This window comes from Zeugodacus cucurbitae, chromosome X, assembly GCF_028554725.1.
Source record: "Zeugodacus cucurbitae isolate PBARC_wt_2022May chromosome X, idZeuCucr1.2, whole genome shotgun sequence".
NCBI classification, from domain to species: Eukaryota; Metazoa; Arthropoda; class Insecta; order Diptera; family Tephritidae; genus Zeugodacus; species Zeugodacus cucurbitae.
Window position 1 is genome coordinate 29,670,516 of NC_071672.1, and position 15,951 is coordinate 29,686,466.

General features: G+C 33.3%; 1 protein-coding gene across 6 annotated transcripts; it reads left to right on the forward strand.

Annotated features, from left to right (window-relative positions):
* Positions 1-3,447: 3,447 nt before the first annotated feature.
* LOC105218329 (RING finger protein 11) lies at positions 3,448-15,379 on the forward strand. 6 transcript variants are annotated; one of them, XM_011193857.3, is made up of 3 exons: positions 3,448-3,601; positions 14,324-14,479; positions 14,618-15,379. In XM_011193857.3, the coding sequence occupies exons 2-3, from the start codon at positions 14,363-14,365 to the stop codon at positions 14,939-14,941; spliced, it is 441 nt and encodes a 146-aa protein (XP_011192159.1). In that variant the 5' UTR covers positions 3,448-3,601; positions 14,324-14,362; the 3' UTR covers positions 14,942-15,379. The 6 variants fall into 6 exon arrangements, with proteins under 6 accessions (XP_011192159.1, XP_011192158.1, XP_011192160.1 ...); XM_011193856.3 differs by having other exon boundaries at positions 3,485-3,691; XM_011193858.3 differs by having other exon boundaries at positions 3,486-3,620.
* The last annotated feature ends 572 nt before the right edge of the window (positions 15,380-15,951 follow it).

A 15,951-nucleotide genomic window follows, 5' to 3' on the forward strand; every position in this document is an offset into this window, starting at 1 on the left:
AATCAAATCGATCACGTTGTGATAGACGGAAGACATATCTACAGTGTTTTAGACGTGCGTACGCTCCGAGGACCAAATATAGACTCGGACCATTATCTAGTAGCAGCAAAGATACGCACTCGCCTCTGTGCAGCAAAGAACGCCCGTCAACAAACACAACTAAGGTTCGACGTCGAAAAGCTGCGATCACAACCGACAGCCGAACGATTTTCTACTCGACTTGCACTCCTGCTCTCTGAGAGCACTCATCAGCATCTCGATATAAGGGAACTGTGGAACGGCATCTCAAACTCATTGCATACCGCTGCAGCCGAAACAATTGGTCTCCGGCAACGCCAAAAAACCAGTTGGTACGATGAGAAGTGTCGTTCCGCAGTGGAGAGAAAACAGACTGCCTACCTCGCAACGTTGCGATCGACCACAACACGTTCGGGGGATATCGAGAACTGAAGAGGGAAGCGAGACGCATTTGCAGACGTAAAAAAAGGCCGAAATGCGTATGAAAAGCTTGAAAAGCTGGCCGACATGGGTAATGCTCGAAAATTTTATGAAAAGATGAGGCGATTTACAGAAGGTTTCAAGACCGGAGCATTATCATGTAGGGACCGAGGAGGTAATCTGGTAACGGATGTCCAGAGCATACTGGGATTATGGAGGGAACACTTCTCCGACCTGCTCAATGGCAGTGAAAGTACAACACCAGGAGATGGCGAACCCGATTCCCCAATCGATGAATAGATGTTCCATTACCCGACCATGAAAAAATTCGAACAGCAATTACCCGCTTGAAGAACAACAAAGCGGCGGGGGCCGATGGATTACCGGCCGAGCTATTCAAATACGGCTACGAAGAACTGATAAGGTGCATGCATCAGCTTCTTTGTAGAATATGGTCGGAAGAAAGCATGCCTGACGATTGGAATCTTAGTGTGCTCTGCCCAATCCATAAGAAGGGTGACAATCTGCGTCAACTACCGTGGTATTAGTCTCCTCAATATCGCATATAAGGTTTTGTCGAGCGTATTGTGTGAAAGACTAAAGCCCACCGTCAATGAACTGATTGGACCTTATCAGTGTGGCTTTAGACCTGGAAAATCTACAATGGACCAGATATTCACCATGCGCCAAATCTTGGAAAAGACCCGAGTGAGAAGAATCGATACTCACCATCTTTTTATCGATTTTAAAGCTGCCTTCGATAGCACGAAAAGTAGCTGCCTTTATGCCGCGATGTCTGAATTTGGTATCCCTGCAAAACTAATACGGCCATGTAAGCTGATGTTGAGCAATACCAAAAACTCCGTCAGGATCGGGAAGGACCTCTCCGAGCCGTTCGATACCAAACGAGGCTTCAGACAGGGTGACTTACTATCGTGCGACTTCTTCAATCTATTGGTGGAAAAAATAATACGAGCTGCAGAGCTAAATAGAGAGGGTACAATCTTCTACAAGAGTGTACAGCTCCTGGCGTATGCCGATGATATTGATATCATCGGAAGCAACAACCGCGCCGTTTGTTCTGCGTTTTCCAGACTAGATAAGGAAGCGAATCGTATGGGTCTGGTGGTGAATGAGGACAAGACGAAATATCTCCTGTCATCATACAAACAGTCAGCGCACTCGCGTCTTGGCTCCCACGTCACTGTTGACAGTCATAACTTTGAAGTTGTAGATAATTTCGTTTATCTGGGAACCAGCATTAACAACACCAACAATGTCAGCCTTGAAATCCAACGCAGAATCACTCTTGCCAACAGGTGCTACTTTGGACTGAGTAGGCAATTGAAAAGTAAAGTCCTCTCTCGACGAACCAAAATCAAACTCTATAAGTCGCTCATTATTCCCGTCCTGATGTATGGCGCTGAAGCGTGGACGATGACAACATCCGATGAGACGACTCTTGGGGTTTTCGAGAGAAAGGTTTTGCGCAAGATTTATGGTCCTCTAAACATTGGGAACGGCGAATACCGCAGACGATGGAACGATGAGCTGTACGATTTAAACGACGACATTGACATAGTTCAGCGAATAAAAAGACAGCATCTACGCTGGCTAGGTCATGTTGTACGGATGGAAGAAAACAATCCAGCTCTGAAAGTCTTCGATACAGTACCCGCTGGAGCAAGTCGAGGAAAAGGGAGACCTCCACTCCGATGGAAGGACCAAGTGCAAAGTGACCTGGCTTTACTTGGTGTTTCCAGTTGGCACCAAAAAGCAAAAAGGAGGAATGAGTGGTGCGCTCTGGTGGATTCGGCTATAATCGCTTAAAGCGGCTCCTACGCCAAATATATATATATATATCTTGAATTTTCACGATATATATTGAATATTTTATTAATATTATGCACTTATACACTTCACTTCCCCACATTGTTTCTGCACATTTAAATATTTAACATTTTACACAAATCTCTTTATTTCAACAATTACAAAAAGGGTTGCAGCTTGACAATTATTAAGTGTTGCTATATGAGATATTTTACAAGCGAATGCCTAAAACCAAATGCAGAAAACAAAGATTGTATAAAGATTATATAAAGAAAGTTTATGATATTCACTTTATGGACTCTAAGTATATTTTATTGCATCAATTAGTTTTATAATACTTATACTACATATTCTTTATGCATTGGCGGACTTCGCGAAAATTAAAGATAAAAGTTGTACTTTTTTCAACCTTAAGTGCGTATATTTCGAAAACTATACAGATTCTTAATCTGGAGAATTTCCTCTCTCCAACGATAACCATTTTATCAGCGAAAGCCTGGGATAGTATATTAAAGCCAGCACCACATTACTTCTAAAATAACAGCTGATAACTGTCACTAACACTCACGCCACTGCGGCATTGTAATTTGGTTATAAAGTTTTGCAGTATGTAGTGCTGAACACATAGACGACGACAAGCGACGAGCGACATCTGTCAAATATTAAAATACACGCGTTCTTATCGACACAGATTTTTAGGCAACAGCACGACTTCACCACAAAAGGGTTGAAGTCTTCCCTGTCGCCAAATTAGAAATGTTTCTAATTTTGCCGACGACAATGGTTGCTGTAGAGCTGCCATTAATTTATGAAATGTAAAATTATTGAAAGTTCTCACAAGTATGACGTTATTTTGCCAACAGAAACGTAAAATAACTTTATCATATATCATTTATAATAACAATCGATTATATAAAACAAATATATCGCCAATTTTTACAATTTTTGCACACATAATTTCACTTTAAACTAAAATGTAAATTTTATTGAAGTGAAAGATTTTAGTACGGCAACAATGAAATTGCTGTTTGATATGTGGCTGCCGTCTTCAAAATGTTCAAGACGCTGGCTTCAGAGCGACATTTGTAATCAGCCGTCGCTTCGTCGTGTCGTGTCGTCGTCTTTGTGTTCAGCACATGTGAATTGCTTTACATATATCAGTACTCTGAACGTAGCATGAATTAGTGTTGCCAACTATTTACGTTAGAAATAAATTCACATCAAAGAACCCTTGCGGCGGTAATAAAGTGCAATCTCTTCATTTGCATACAGTGGATTGAAGTAAAATTGTTTTCTGTTATTTACGTTTGTGAGAACCTTTTAATATGTGCAAGTAAATAAAGAAAATCTGGGTGAATGTTTTGAACTTTGCAAAGTTTGTTAACTATTGTTTTGCTATAGCAATTATATTGAAATTGTAAAGGTAGCAACGAACAAAGCATTAAAAACAATGAACTAGACCATAAAACTGTTTTTTTTTGGCTATTTGTGCAAAAACCATCATATAATACATATATATACCTAAAAACATCGATCCTGGTCATAATGGGGTATGAACCATTTGAAGTGTATTAATTTTGTTTTTACTTAAGGGGAAACAAACAGTTTACTGTAAGGATATTTCGGTATAATGTGTTTACTTCTTCAAAATTATATTCAAAATAATTAAGAACATATTAATATACACAAGTAGTGTCAAGTTCAAATAATTATTATGCAGTTATTTAGCTAAATTTGATAAAGATAATATCTAACTGAACAAAATTTATGATAATATATATATGTATATATTACCATAATGAACCATAATTAGAATACTTGTTATTTAAATATATCTTTGAACAATAAGTGATATATACTTAAATGGAAAAACTTTAGTGTACTATCCCAGGCTTTCGGTAAAAAAATGGGTATCGTTAAAAAGAGGAGGCTCTCCAGATTAAGAATATGTATATATATAGCTGCAGCCGACTTATAGTTTTCGAGATATTCGCACTTAATGTTGAATAAAGTGCAACTTTTATCTCGAATTTTCACAATATATACCGAATATTTTATTAATATTATTCACTTATTTTACACTTACACTTCACCACATTGTTTCTGCATATTTCTTTTATAAAAACTATGACGAAAATAGCTGTAAATAAATATTTAAAATTTTACACAAATCTCTTAATTTCAACAATAACAAAAAGGGTTGCAGCTTGACAAGTAATAAGTGTTGCCATATCAGATATTTTGCAAACGAATGAGAAGAATCATCATAAATAAATACCTCAAATGCAGAAAACAAATGCCCTATAAAAAGATTGTATTAATATTAATAGATACTAACTCTATGTACTATTAGTAAGGGAAATGAAAAGTTCTTTCGTGTAGAAATACTTTCCGCATAGGCGGCCTTTGGCCGCGCTTCAAAAAAGGTAATACCGAAAGATTTTGCATTAGTCATAACACCATTATCGTTAATGTATTTGGGGTATAATCCTTCTTTTTTCTGTTTATTTTTATTATTTTTAAATTAAATTTTTTTAATTTTTTTCTTTTTTTTTAATTTTTGGAAAATATTTGATGTGGCAACACTGATTACTTGTCAACCTGCACCCGTTTTTGCTATTATTGAAACGAAGATTTGTGTAAAATGTTAAATATTTATTTACAGCTATTTTCGTCATAATTTTTATAAAATAAATATGTAGAAACAGTGTGGTGAAGTGTAAGTGTAAAATAAGTGCATAATATTAATAAAATATTCGGTATATAATGTGAAAATTCGAGAAAAAAGTTGCACTTTTTTCAACTTTAAGTGCGAATATCTCGAAAACTATAAGTCGGCTGCAGCTATATACATATATTACAAATTCTTAATCTGGAGAACCTCCTCTTTTCAACGATACCCATTTTTTTTTACCGAAAGCCTGGGATAGTATACTAAAGCCGACCCTTCGTTTTCTTAACCATGTGTTGTTATTTACGTAGATAGATATACTATGCTTTAAAAAAATTACTTTTCGAAATTCATGAACTGACGTTTAGTTTTTAAAAATTCCCTTTTAAAGTTCAAATATTCACTTTAATATGCTATATGCCTTTTTAAATATTCTCTACATTAGGTTTTAAATTAAGGCTATGGAACAATTAAAAGGTTTTCTTACCCCTGTGGTCGCTCTAAATAATAAAAAATAGTAAAAAAAAAGTTATATCGAAACAAAGTAGTGTTGTGTCTAGGGGAACAACCGATTACTCTACTTACTTACTTACTTAAAACTAGAAAATATAACTGCCAGCAATCCCTTATAAAAAAACAAGTAAGGAAGGGCTAAGTTCGGGTGTAACCGAACATTTTATACTCTCGCAATTTATTTATTTAACTTTATTTATATTAATAATACACAATTTGACCCACATATGCGTCATATATAGTGCATAAATTCCATTGAAAGTTGGAAACCATAATATTAGGTTAGAAGCACCGAGGTCCTCGTGTTCGATATATGGGACCTTAAAAACTTTAAGACTTAAACTTTATATATTGTAAAGTAAGCGATTCAGATCGTCTTCAAAGTTCTGGTACATAGGAAGTAGGCGCGGTTGTGAAGCGATTTGGCCTATTTTCACAACATATCATTGGGATGTTACAAAAAAAATTATAACAAACCAAGTTTCATTGAAATCGGTCGAGTAGTTCCTGAGATATGGTTTTTGACCCATAAGTGGGCGACGCCACGCCCATTTTCCATTTTGTAAAAAAATCTGAGTGTAGCTTCCATCTGCCATTTCTTATGTGAAATTTAGTGTTTCTGACGTTTTTGGTTAGTGAGTTTACCCCACTTTTAGTAATTTTCAACCTAACCTTTTTATGGGAGGGGGGCGTGGTTATTATCCGATTTCTGTCATTTTTGGACTGTAAAAGGAAATGGCTAAAAAAATCGACTGCAGAAAGTTTGGTTTATATAGCTCTATTGGTTTGCGAGATATATACAAAAAACCGATTTGGGGGCGGGGCCACTCCCACTTCCCCAAAAAAATTACATCCAAATATGCCCCTTCATAGTACGATCCTTCATACCAAATTTTATAGCTTTATTTATGGCTTAGTTATGGCACTTTATGTGTTTTCGGTTTTCGCATTTTGTGGGCGTGACAGTGGTCCGATTTTGCTCATTTTCGAATGCAACCTTCCTATGGTGCCAAGAAATAAGTGTGACAAGTTTCATCAAGAAATCTTAATTTTTACTCAAGTTACAGCTTGCACAGACGGACGGACGGACAGACACATTCGGATTTGAACTCCACTCTTCACCCTGATCACTTTGGTATATATAACCCTATATCTAACTGGTTTAGTTTTGGGTGTTACAAACAACCGTTATGTGAACAAAACTATAATACTCTCTTTAGCAACTTTTGTTGCGAGAGTATAAAAACCCATGTCTGCTATTGATTCTATATTTCTATACATGTCTGTTATTGAGCATATTAATGCTGTGAAAGTGCATAGTAACAATTTAGAAATACATACTCAATTATTATACAAATGGTGAAATATCTTTCATTAATGTCTATTTAGGTCTAAAATAGATGAAGATAAAAACGGTGTTCACTTAATTTAATGTAAATATCACACACATTAACTTATATACATATGTATATATATGTACGAATCTATCCAAATCTATATCAATTTGAGAAATATGTTGAGCAGTTGAGGCTGTGTTTTTTGAAGGACCCATTTCACTCATTTTTTTTTTATTATTATTATAAACTTTATTAGTATAAAAAATACTTTTTACATCATATATACATATTTACAAATTTAATAAATTATTTGTCTTATTTCTAACGAATTCTATGCACTTTTGCTTAAATGCTACGCTTCTTGTTTCATTTTTTGTTTCCAATGGTAAATTGTTAAACATTTTTAAACCTGTATAAAACATAGACTTTTGCGCTTTGGAACTTTGCTTATATGCAATTTTAAAATCATTGTTATTTCATAGATTGTAATTTTGGGTTTCCCCTACATATTCAATTTTTTCACTTAAATATTTAGGTGCGCTTCCATTTTTATACTCTCGCAACAAAGTTGCTACAAGAGTATTATAGTTTTGTCCACATAACGGTTGGTTGTAAGTCCTAAAACTAAACGAGTTAGATATAGGGTTATATATATCAATATGATCAGGGTGAAGAGTGAAGTTCAAATCCGGATGTCTGTCTGTCCGTCCGTACGTGCAAGCTGTAACTTGAGTAAAAGTTGAGATATCTTGATGAAAATTGGAAGACGTATTTCTTGGCACCATAAGAAGGTTAAGTTCGAAAATGGGCGTAATCGGACCACTGCCACGCCCACAAAATGGCGAAAACCGAAAACACTTAAAGTGCCATAACTAAGCTATAAATAAAGCTATGGAAGTAAAATTTGGTATGAAGGATCGCACTATGAAGGGGCATATGTGGATGTAATTTTTTTGGGGAAGTGGGCGTGTCCCCGCCACCTACTAAGTTTTTTGTACATATCTCGCAAACTACTAAAGCTATATCAAGGAAACTTTCTAGAGTCGTTTATTTTAGGTACTACCTTATACAGTCCAAAAATGGAGGAAATCGGATTGTATCCACGCCCACCTTCCATACAAAGGTTAGGTTGAAAACTACCAAAAGTGGGTTAACTCACTAACGAAAAACGCCAGAAACACTAAATTTCACATAGGAAATGGCAGATGGAAGCTACACTCAGATTTTTTTACAAAATGGAAAATGGGAGTGGCATCGCCCACTTATGGGTCAAAAACCATATCTCAGGAACTACTCGACCGATTTCAATGAAACTTGGTTTGTAATAGTTTCCTTACAGCCCAATGATATGTTGTGAAAATAGGCCAAATCGCTTCACAACCACGCCTACTTCCTATATACCAGAACTTTGAAGACGATCTGAATCGTTTATTTTACAATATATAAAGTAAGCAGTAGTAAAGATATCGATGCAGAACTTTGCACAAATATTACGTTTATAGTGTGGCAGCCCCATTCTAAAAATCGGCCGAAATCGGACCATAGGTTTTCAAGGCCCCATATATCGAACATTAGGACCTCGGTGCTTCTAACCTAATATTAGGGTTTCCAACTTTCAATGGACTTTATACAATATATATGAAGAATATGCGGGTCGAATTGTGTATCATATTAATAAAGTTAAAAAAATAAATTGCGAGAGTATAAAATGTTCGGTTACACCCGAATTTAGCCCTTCCTTACTTGTTTATTTTATTTAATGTTATAAGAATATTGAGTTCAAATCTTTCTCTGATACTAAGCCATTTTAACGTTTCTAACATGTGTTTTATTGATGTATATTTATTATATTGTAATAGTAATTAAATGTAATAGTTCTCATTCCTTTATTTTGCAATTTTTGCAGTCTTTCCATATGTTTTTGGTTTGCACATGTATATGTAATGTTGGAACAATATTCAAAATGTGGCTTTATTATCACATTGTATATATTTATTGCTGTTATAAGATCAACTCTTTTACGTATCCTTCTAAAGTATGCTAATTTTTTTTTCCAATTTTTTTTACAAATGTACTCTATGTGATTATTGAATTTCATTTCATTATCTATAATAATACCCAGATATTTAATGTTTTTAGTTCTCTCAATACATTTATCGTTTATTGTTAAAGCAAAAGGCCCTTTGAAATTTATTTCCTTAAATTTCGTTTTACTCTCATTCAATTTAACCCTCTGTGACTGATGTGGCAGTCTAGCAGACTCCAACAGACACAAAAGAGTATTTTGTACCGTTATTTTCCATACATCTACTCTCTCGTTCTCTGTACCTTCTTATTGTGTACTTATGCCTATGTTAGTTTGTTCAGATCAATTGATGCACGCACACGTGTCATTTTAAGCGAAAAAGTGTCTGCGAGTCAACCACATCAATATTAAGGTTGGTGTCTGTGAGACAATAACATCAGTATTTTTGTTATATTTTCATAGTGTCTCCTAAACAACACGTCAGTTAATGCCTTTGCCTTATATCAAATGTGTACTGATAGTGATCTAAAAATGAGAAGAAAAACATTTATGCTCAATCTGGCAAGAGAATTGGTGCTAGACCATATGAAATTCCGGGTGTACAATGAAAGGTTGCCACGAGAACTAAGAATGATGCTCACCAAGGTACTTGACCAAGATCTACCCCCTCCTCCACCAATTATTCAATCTAATCCACCAAGTGGTAGAAAATTCAATTGTCCCCAATAAATAAAAAGGGTAACAAGGTACTGCTGTTGTGATTGCTTAAAGTTAATCTGCCTCCAGTGCTCCAAGCCTCTTTGTGAAACCTCCCAGGAAAAGTTGTAGTTTTTATACATATATAGATACATATGATCTCAAGTCTTAAGACTGTTTAAATAAATGCAAATTAAGCAAAATTTAAAATTTTAGCTACATAAATTATAACATGAAATATTTTTTGTTTGTTAAGTTAGAAGCTTTAATGTACCATTTAACATGTTTGTTAATTTTTTTTACCACTGGATTTATAACTTTTTGTTATTAACTGTTAAATTGAAGTCTAAATAATAAAAAATTAAAAACATTTGTTCAAAAAAATTTATTTTTGAGTTGTTTTTTGATGATCTAATACAGGTCTATATTTTTTGCAGAAAAATCATGCCATACCGATAAATAACACATAACACCAATTTTCGCTTTTTTAGAAAAATACCTTTATAAATAATAGCTTAAACTTATAAACAATAAATAAAAATGGTTTTATTAGTTTTACAAAACGGAACTTGGAAAATATAAGACAAAGAAATGGTGTCTGGTAGTCTACCACGTCATTAGAATTGTTAGAACTATATCACTTCAGTCACTGAGGGTTAAGTTTATTCATCTTTAACCAGTTACAAACTTCATCAATATCATTGAGTATCTTATTCTTGCACTCCTCCTCATTTTCGCCTTCTGCATATATTATCTTCAAGATATCCAATTAATTGTTCTTTCACTACGATTTATAACAGTTTTTCAATTGTTGATAATGTATTAATTGGTCTAAATTCTTCTACTTTTTTTGTGTTGCGTTTTTTTTTGAATTGGAGTTATCATGGATCCTTTTAGCGATTGTGGAAAGACACCTTCTACTAACGATTTATTGATTATTTTTAAGATATTGGGTCTCATGCATAAAAACGAGTAAAAGCGCTGGGTTGAGGCATGTGAGCAATTGCTCGTAAGTCGAGTTCGATCAAACAGCAACAGCTTTTGCTCAATTTCATATGCATAAAAATGAGTTCAAACCAATTGCAATTACTTGAGCAAAGGGAGATCAAAAATCTAATGTTATAGAAGTGCAAACGTGTCGTCAAGTGAAAGTGAAGTAGAAGTAGGATCAAATAATAATAATAAAATAGAAACTTACGACATTTCTAAATTTTTAGTAGAAAAACTAAAACAAAATAAATATTTGCTAGAAAAAGGTCAATTACCAAGCATTAAAAATTAAATAAACATACACTAGAAACATGTGTAAAAGAAATTGAGCAAAAATTAGGCATTCAATTAACGGGGAAAGCATTAAGTTCGGGTGTAACCGAACATTTTATACTCTCTAAATTCCGATTAATCATTTAATTTTATTACTATAACATACAATTTGACTCACATATTCGTCATATATATGGTATAAAGTACATTGAAAGTTGGATACCTTAATATTAGGTACATGGAAGCTAGCTGAAGTTATGACCCGACGATTCAGATTGACTTCACAGTTCTGGTTATAGGAAGTCGGCGTTGTTATGAACCGATTTGGCCTATTTTCACAACATATTATTGGGATGGCTGGAATATATTATGAACCGAATTTCATTGAAATTGGTGGATTAGTTTCTGTCGTATGGGTTTGCGGGAGGAGCCAATTTGAACTTTTGTATTCCAATTTGAGTGCAGCTTTTATGTACCATCTTTATAACGAAATTTCAGGTTTCTGGGGTTTTTCCTTACTTTTCCTTTCCTATTAAAGCATTTTTAGTAGTTTTCAACATAACCTTTGCATGGGAGGTGGGCGTGGTTATAATCCGATTAAAAGAAATGGTTTTAGAGAGTTTGGTTGATATAGCTTTTGTATGTAGTTTACGAGATATGTACAAAAATTACATCCAAATATGCCCCTTTACAGCGCGATCCTTTGTACCTAATTTTACTTTCATAGGTTATTTTATGGCTTAGTTATGGCACTTTATGGTTTTTCGGCTTCCGCCATTTTGTGGACGAAATCAATCTTCATATAGTGCCAAAAAACACGTCTACTAATTTCAGGAAGATATGTGACTATTTTTACTCAAGTTACAGTTTGCGCGGACCGATAGACGGACGGACGGACGGACAGACAGACAGATATCCGGATTTGAACATTACTATGCAATTTTGAGGTTATACCATTTTGGAATCCAGGATCTGCACAAAATATTAAATATAGTCAAATGTTATCAATGTTACTGAGGGCATCACTAAGTGTTTCTTCTGACTTCTCAAAAAAATAATAAGCCAACCAACAGATGCTAGTGTCATCAAACCTATGTATTTATCATTTTATTATTAATTATATAATAAAAAAAAAATTTATAATTAAGAATACAAACCTATATAATTTTTTATCCTCGCTTGTTAAATTTGTTTTACGCTGTTGATAACATTTTATATTTCTTTGTGGCACAAAATATTCAGCCATGATTCCTTTTTAGTGTACGCGAGTCAACTATAAGGCAGCCTCAACAAAATTTGAGCAAGAGCTCACAAAAGAAAGCAAAAGCTTGTTTTTATGCATATGAAAATGAGCACTAGCTCATCTAACTTCGTTCATACTGAGCACGATGAGATCAAACGGAATCAGCGAGTAAAAGCAAACACATCAAATTTTATTATGCATACGACAAGCACCTTTTACTCAAAAAATCGAGTCCGAGCTCAAGCTCACGTTTTATGCATGAGGCCCATTATATCCAATTTTTTTCCCAATTATGTAACATCATGTCTCTATTTATTTTATCGAAATCTGATTTATTTTTCATATTTTACAAAGTTCTCCATTTGTTATTTCCCTAAATTTAAATCTGCTGTTAACATCCCTAATTCGGTTTATATATTTTACTTTTTCAATTGTACTACTTCATTTCTTCAATTTGTTTATGAAATACTCATTAAATTTGTTTGCTATCTTTTCACTGTCATTACATTCGACTCCCTGAAATATAACCGTATTTATTTCTAATCTTTCTTCACGTAATACTAATTCTTTGATTGTTTTCCACATTTGTTTTTGGCTTTGGCAATTTCGTATACTGTTCTTTATATAATTATTTTTTACATTGTTTATTTCTTTTTTGTATTTATTTCTACTTTTGGTATATATTTTCCAACTATCATGTGTATTTTTAAATATTTGCTGTTTGGTACGCATTAATTTTTTCTGCTTTCAGTAAGCTTAGATTTCTATTGAACTATTTTTTTGGTGTTACTATATTTATTTATTTTACATTTTGTATTACTTGCAATTATGTCTTTAAATGTCATTTCTAATTTATTTAAATTGTATTCGATGGAATGCCTTTCTTCATATTCAATGTTTATTCTTTCTATGCTCTTTTTAAATATTGATTTATCATACTTGTAATAATATTTTTTTTTACTTCTTTGTGAAATTTTTGACAATTTGCTTGTTTTTCTTGGAATTTATATTTTAATTATTTTATGATCCGAAATTTTTAAATTTGTTCGATATAACATAATCAATAATTGTTCGTGAGTGGTTTGTTATTCTAGTGTGTTCTTGCATGTTTTGGGTTAGGCCATTATCATTTAAAATACTTTGAATTTGATTTTTATAAAATTCATCACTGTTCCAGTCTATGTTGAAATCTCCTAGTATTATTATAGTGTTACCTTTTTCGGTTAGTTCTTCCACATTTTCTTTAAAGAATTCGCAAAATTCTGATTTTGAACTAGTTCGGGATCTATATAATACGATTAATATTATATATTGTATATTGTCACCATCATTACATACACATGTCAACCACCATATTTTAGATATAACAATTTTTTCAGATGTTTTTACAACTTTCCAATTTTTCTTAGTATAAAATGTAACTCCTCCGGTTTTAGAAGAGTTTGACATACAGTTAAATGTGTTATAATTTTCAAGAAAAATTTCATTATCAAAGTTAAGTTTATTAAAGTGTGTTTCAGTTAGTGCAATGAAGTCAAAGTCATTGTTTTCTACAATAATTAGAAATTGAGTAAAATTTAAAGCTCTCAATTTTTATTTTAAGATGTCTAACAAATCGGCCCCGATCAAATAATGGGGACCTTAAGAAATGCGTTGTTCCGACAACGAAACAGAATTGTTCCGGATTTTATCCATTGAAGTACTATCCTGTCGGCGTCCTAACCCAGTTTTGACCATTAAGTTATTAATATGTATTTCAGCTCTAATTTCCATCAGTACGTGTGTAACCCCTGATTAGTCATTGGAAAATATATACGTTATACACGAATTTTTATATAATTGTCACCTTAACTAACAGTTTCACTTAAATAAACAAAAAGCCCAGACAATTTAATTTTCCCAACTTGTCCAACTTGCCCTCGATAATGTAGTTTGACATTTTTATTTTGAGTAAAAGCAGTTTTCTACGGAATCAATGATTGCCTGGAAATTTTCGTTCAAAAATCGAAAATCGTTATCGCACCGAAATCGAATTTGCTGAGGAATCAATTATTAGCCACATTGAGTTCACTTGCAGCAGTTTTTAATATAAAATTTTGCCAAAACCTCAAAATATTTCCCCACCTGTGAGCATAGCAACTGCGAGCGTATAAAATGTTCGGTAGTGCCCTCAATAAAATGTAAATATCTATTAGTATTTATTGATATCACCCCAAAAGGATATAAAGTTTATCACGACCATACAAACACCATTCTGTGTAATATCATTATGCACTTTTTTCATAACTTTTTTTGTTTGTACGCAGGCAGTAACAAAGTATTAACCTTGCAAGTAATACGATAATATGGGTAATTGCTTGAAAATAAACAGCACAGATGACATTTCACTTCTGCGTGGAAGCGAAAGTAGCAACACACATGATTTCGCAACTGATCAAAATGGTCCGGCACCAATTTATTCGGTAAGTTACAAATAACTATAAGAAATACACAAATTGTTACATACAGAAGACGCGCATATATTAAATCCAGAAATTAATTAAGAAAAAAAGAAAATAGAAATCAAGTAAAATATCATTGAAGCCGTATTAATTTTGCAGGAACTGCTTCAGCCTGTTTTCTTTCCGTCGCCATCGGTTAGACGTCCAGCTTCACATTTAACTGAGGAGGAGCAAGTGAAAATCGCAAAGCGAATTGGCTTAATTCAACATCTCCCGATCGGCACTTACGATGGCTCCAAAAAAATACGTGAATGCGTCATTTGTATGATAGATTTTTGTGTTGATGAGGCAGTACGTTATTTGCCATGCATGCATATATATCATGTACACTGTATTGATGATTGGCTTATGCGTAGTCTAACTTGCCCCAGCTGTATGGAACCGGTGGATTCAGCGCTCTTAACAAGCTACGAGACATCATAACGTCAATTTATTTGATAAAGTCCTTATATATAGTTGGAAGAAGATTTATTTTTGTTTTTAGTTACTTTTGAAAAATGTTATTTTGTTTGCACATGAAACAAACTGGAAAATATGCATGTAGGTATTATAGCACTCAAACTAGTTAAAATATAACATTTTTTTTATAAATTTTAATTCTGTTGGATCTGATGGCATAATAATGTACGCAATATACACGTATATTTTTTAGAACATATTATTTTCCTGATGTTAAGGTTAAAATATTTGTGTAAACCATTTCGAAAAGATTATATAAGCAGAAGTCACTAGAAAAATGTTTAAATGGGAGGCTTCCATTTTTTGTATATATACAAATCAAACATTGTGATGAAATTAAACTAAAAGGATATGATATACATAGGTAAATAAATATTTGAAGACACCAAGAGGGAAAAATAACAGCGTTTCACCTAAAATCTTTTATTGATTAGTCTTTTAACTTGTCTTCTTTTTCTTCTTCATATACAGCTGCTGCTAATTGTCGATAATTAGGCGAAATGTATTAAGTGTGAAAACTAAAACGTATTAAATATATGAACAGTTATTTATATGTATAAATTATTTCTTATGTTATCTATGAAATCTCTAAAATCCCCCAATAAAAATCTTAATATAGGACTTAGAAACGTTATCTCTCCCACGCTGATTATTAGTGAATGCGAAGTAATTTTGGAACACAGCCTGTAATCATTCAAGGTTATGAATAGTAGACGGAAACAGATTTGAAAGCAATTCACAATTGTTGTAAATAGATGCTGATATTATTGGAAAAGGATTTACGGCACGTGTTAAACATGTAAATAAGTTTAGCAATTCATCTCGGACATGAAACGAATAACTATGATTTCGTAAAATCTTCAATTTTGCATATTCGTTACTTACTTAAGCTAATAAAATAAAAGCTGATATAACTGTTTTATTCAAAAGTAAGTAAGTATAAAAAGAAACTGCTTTTTCTTGTTGTTGCAGTG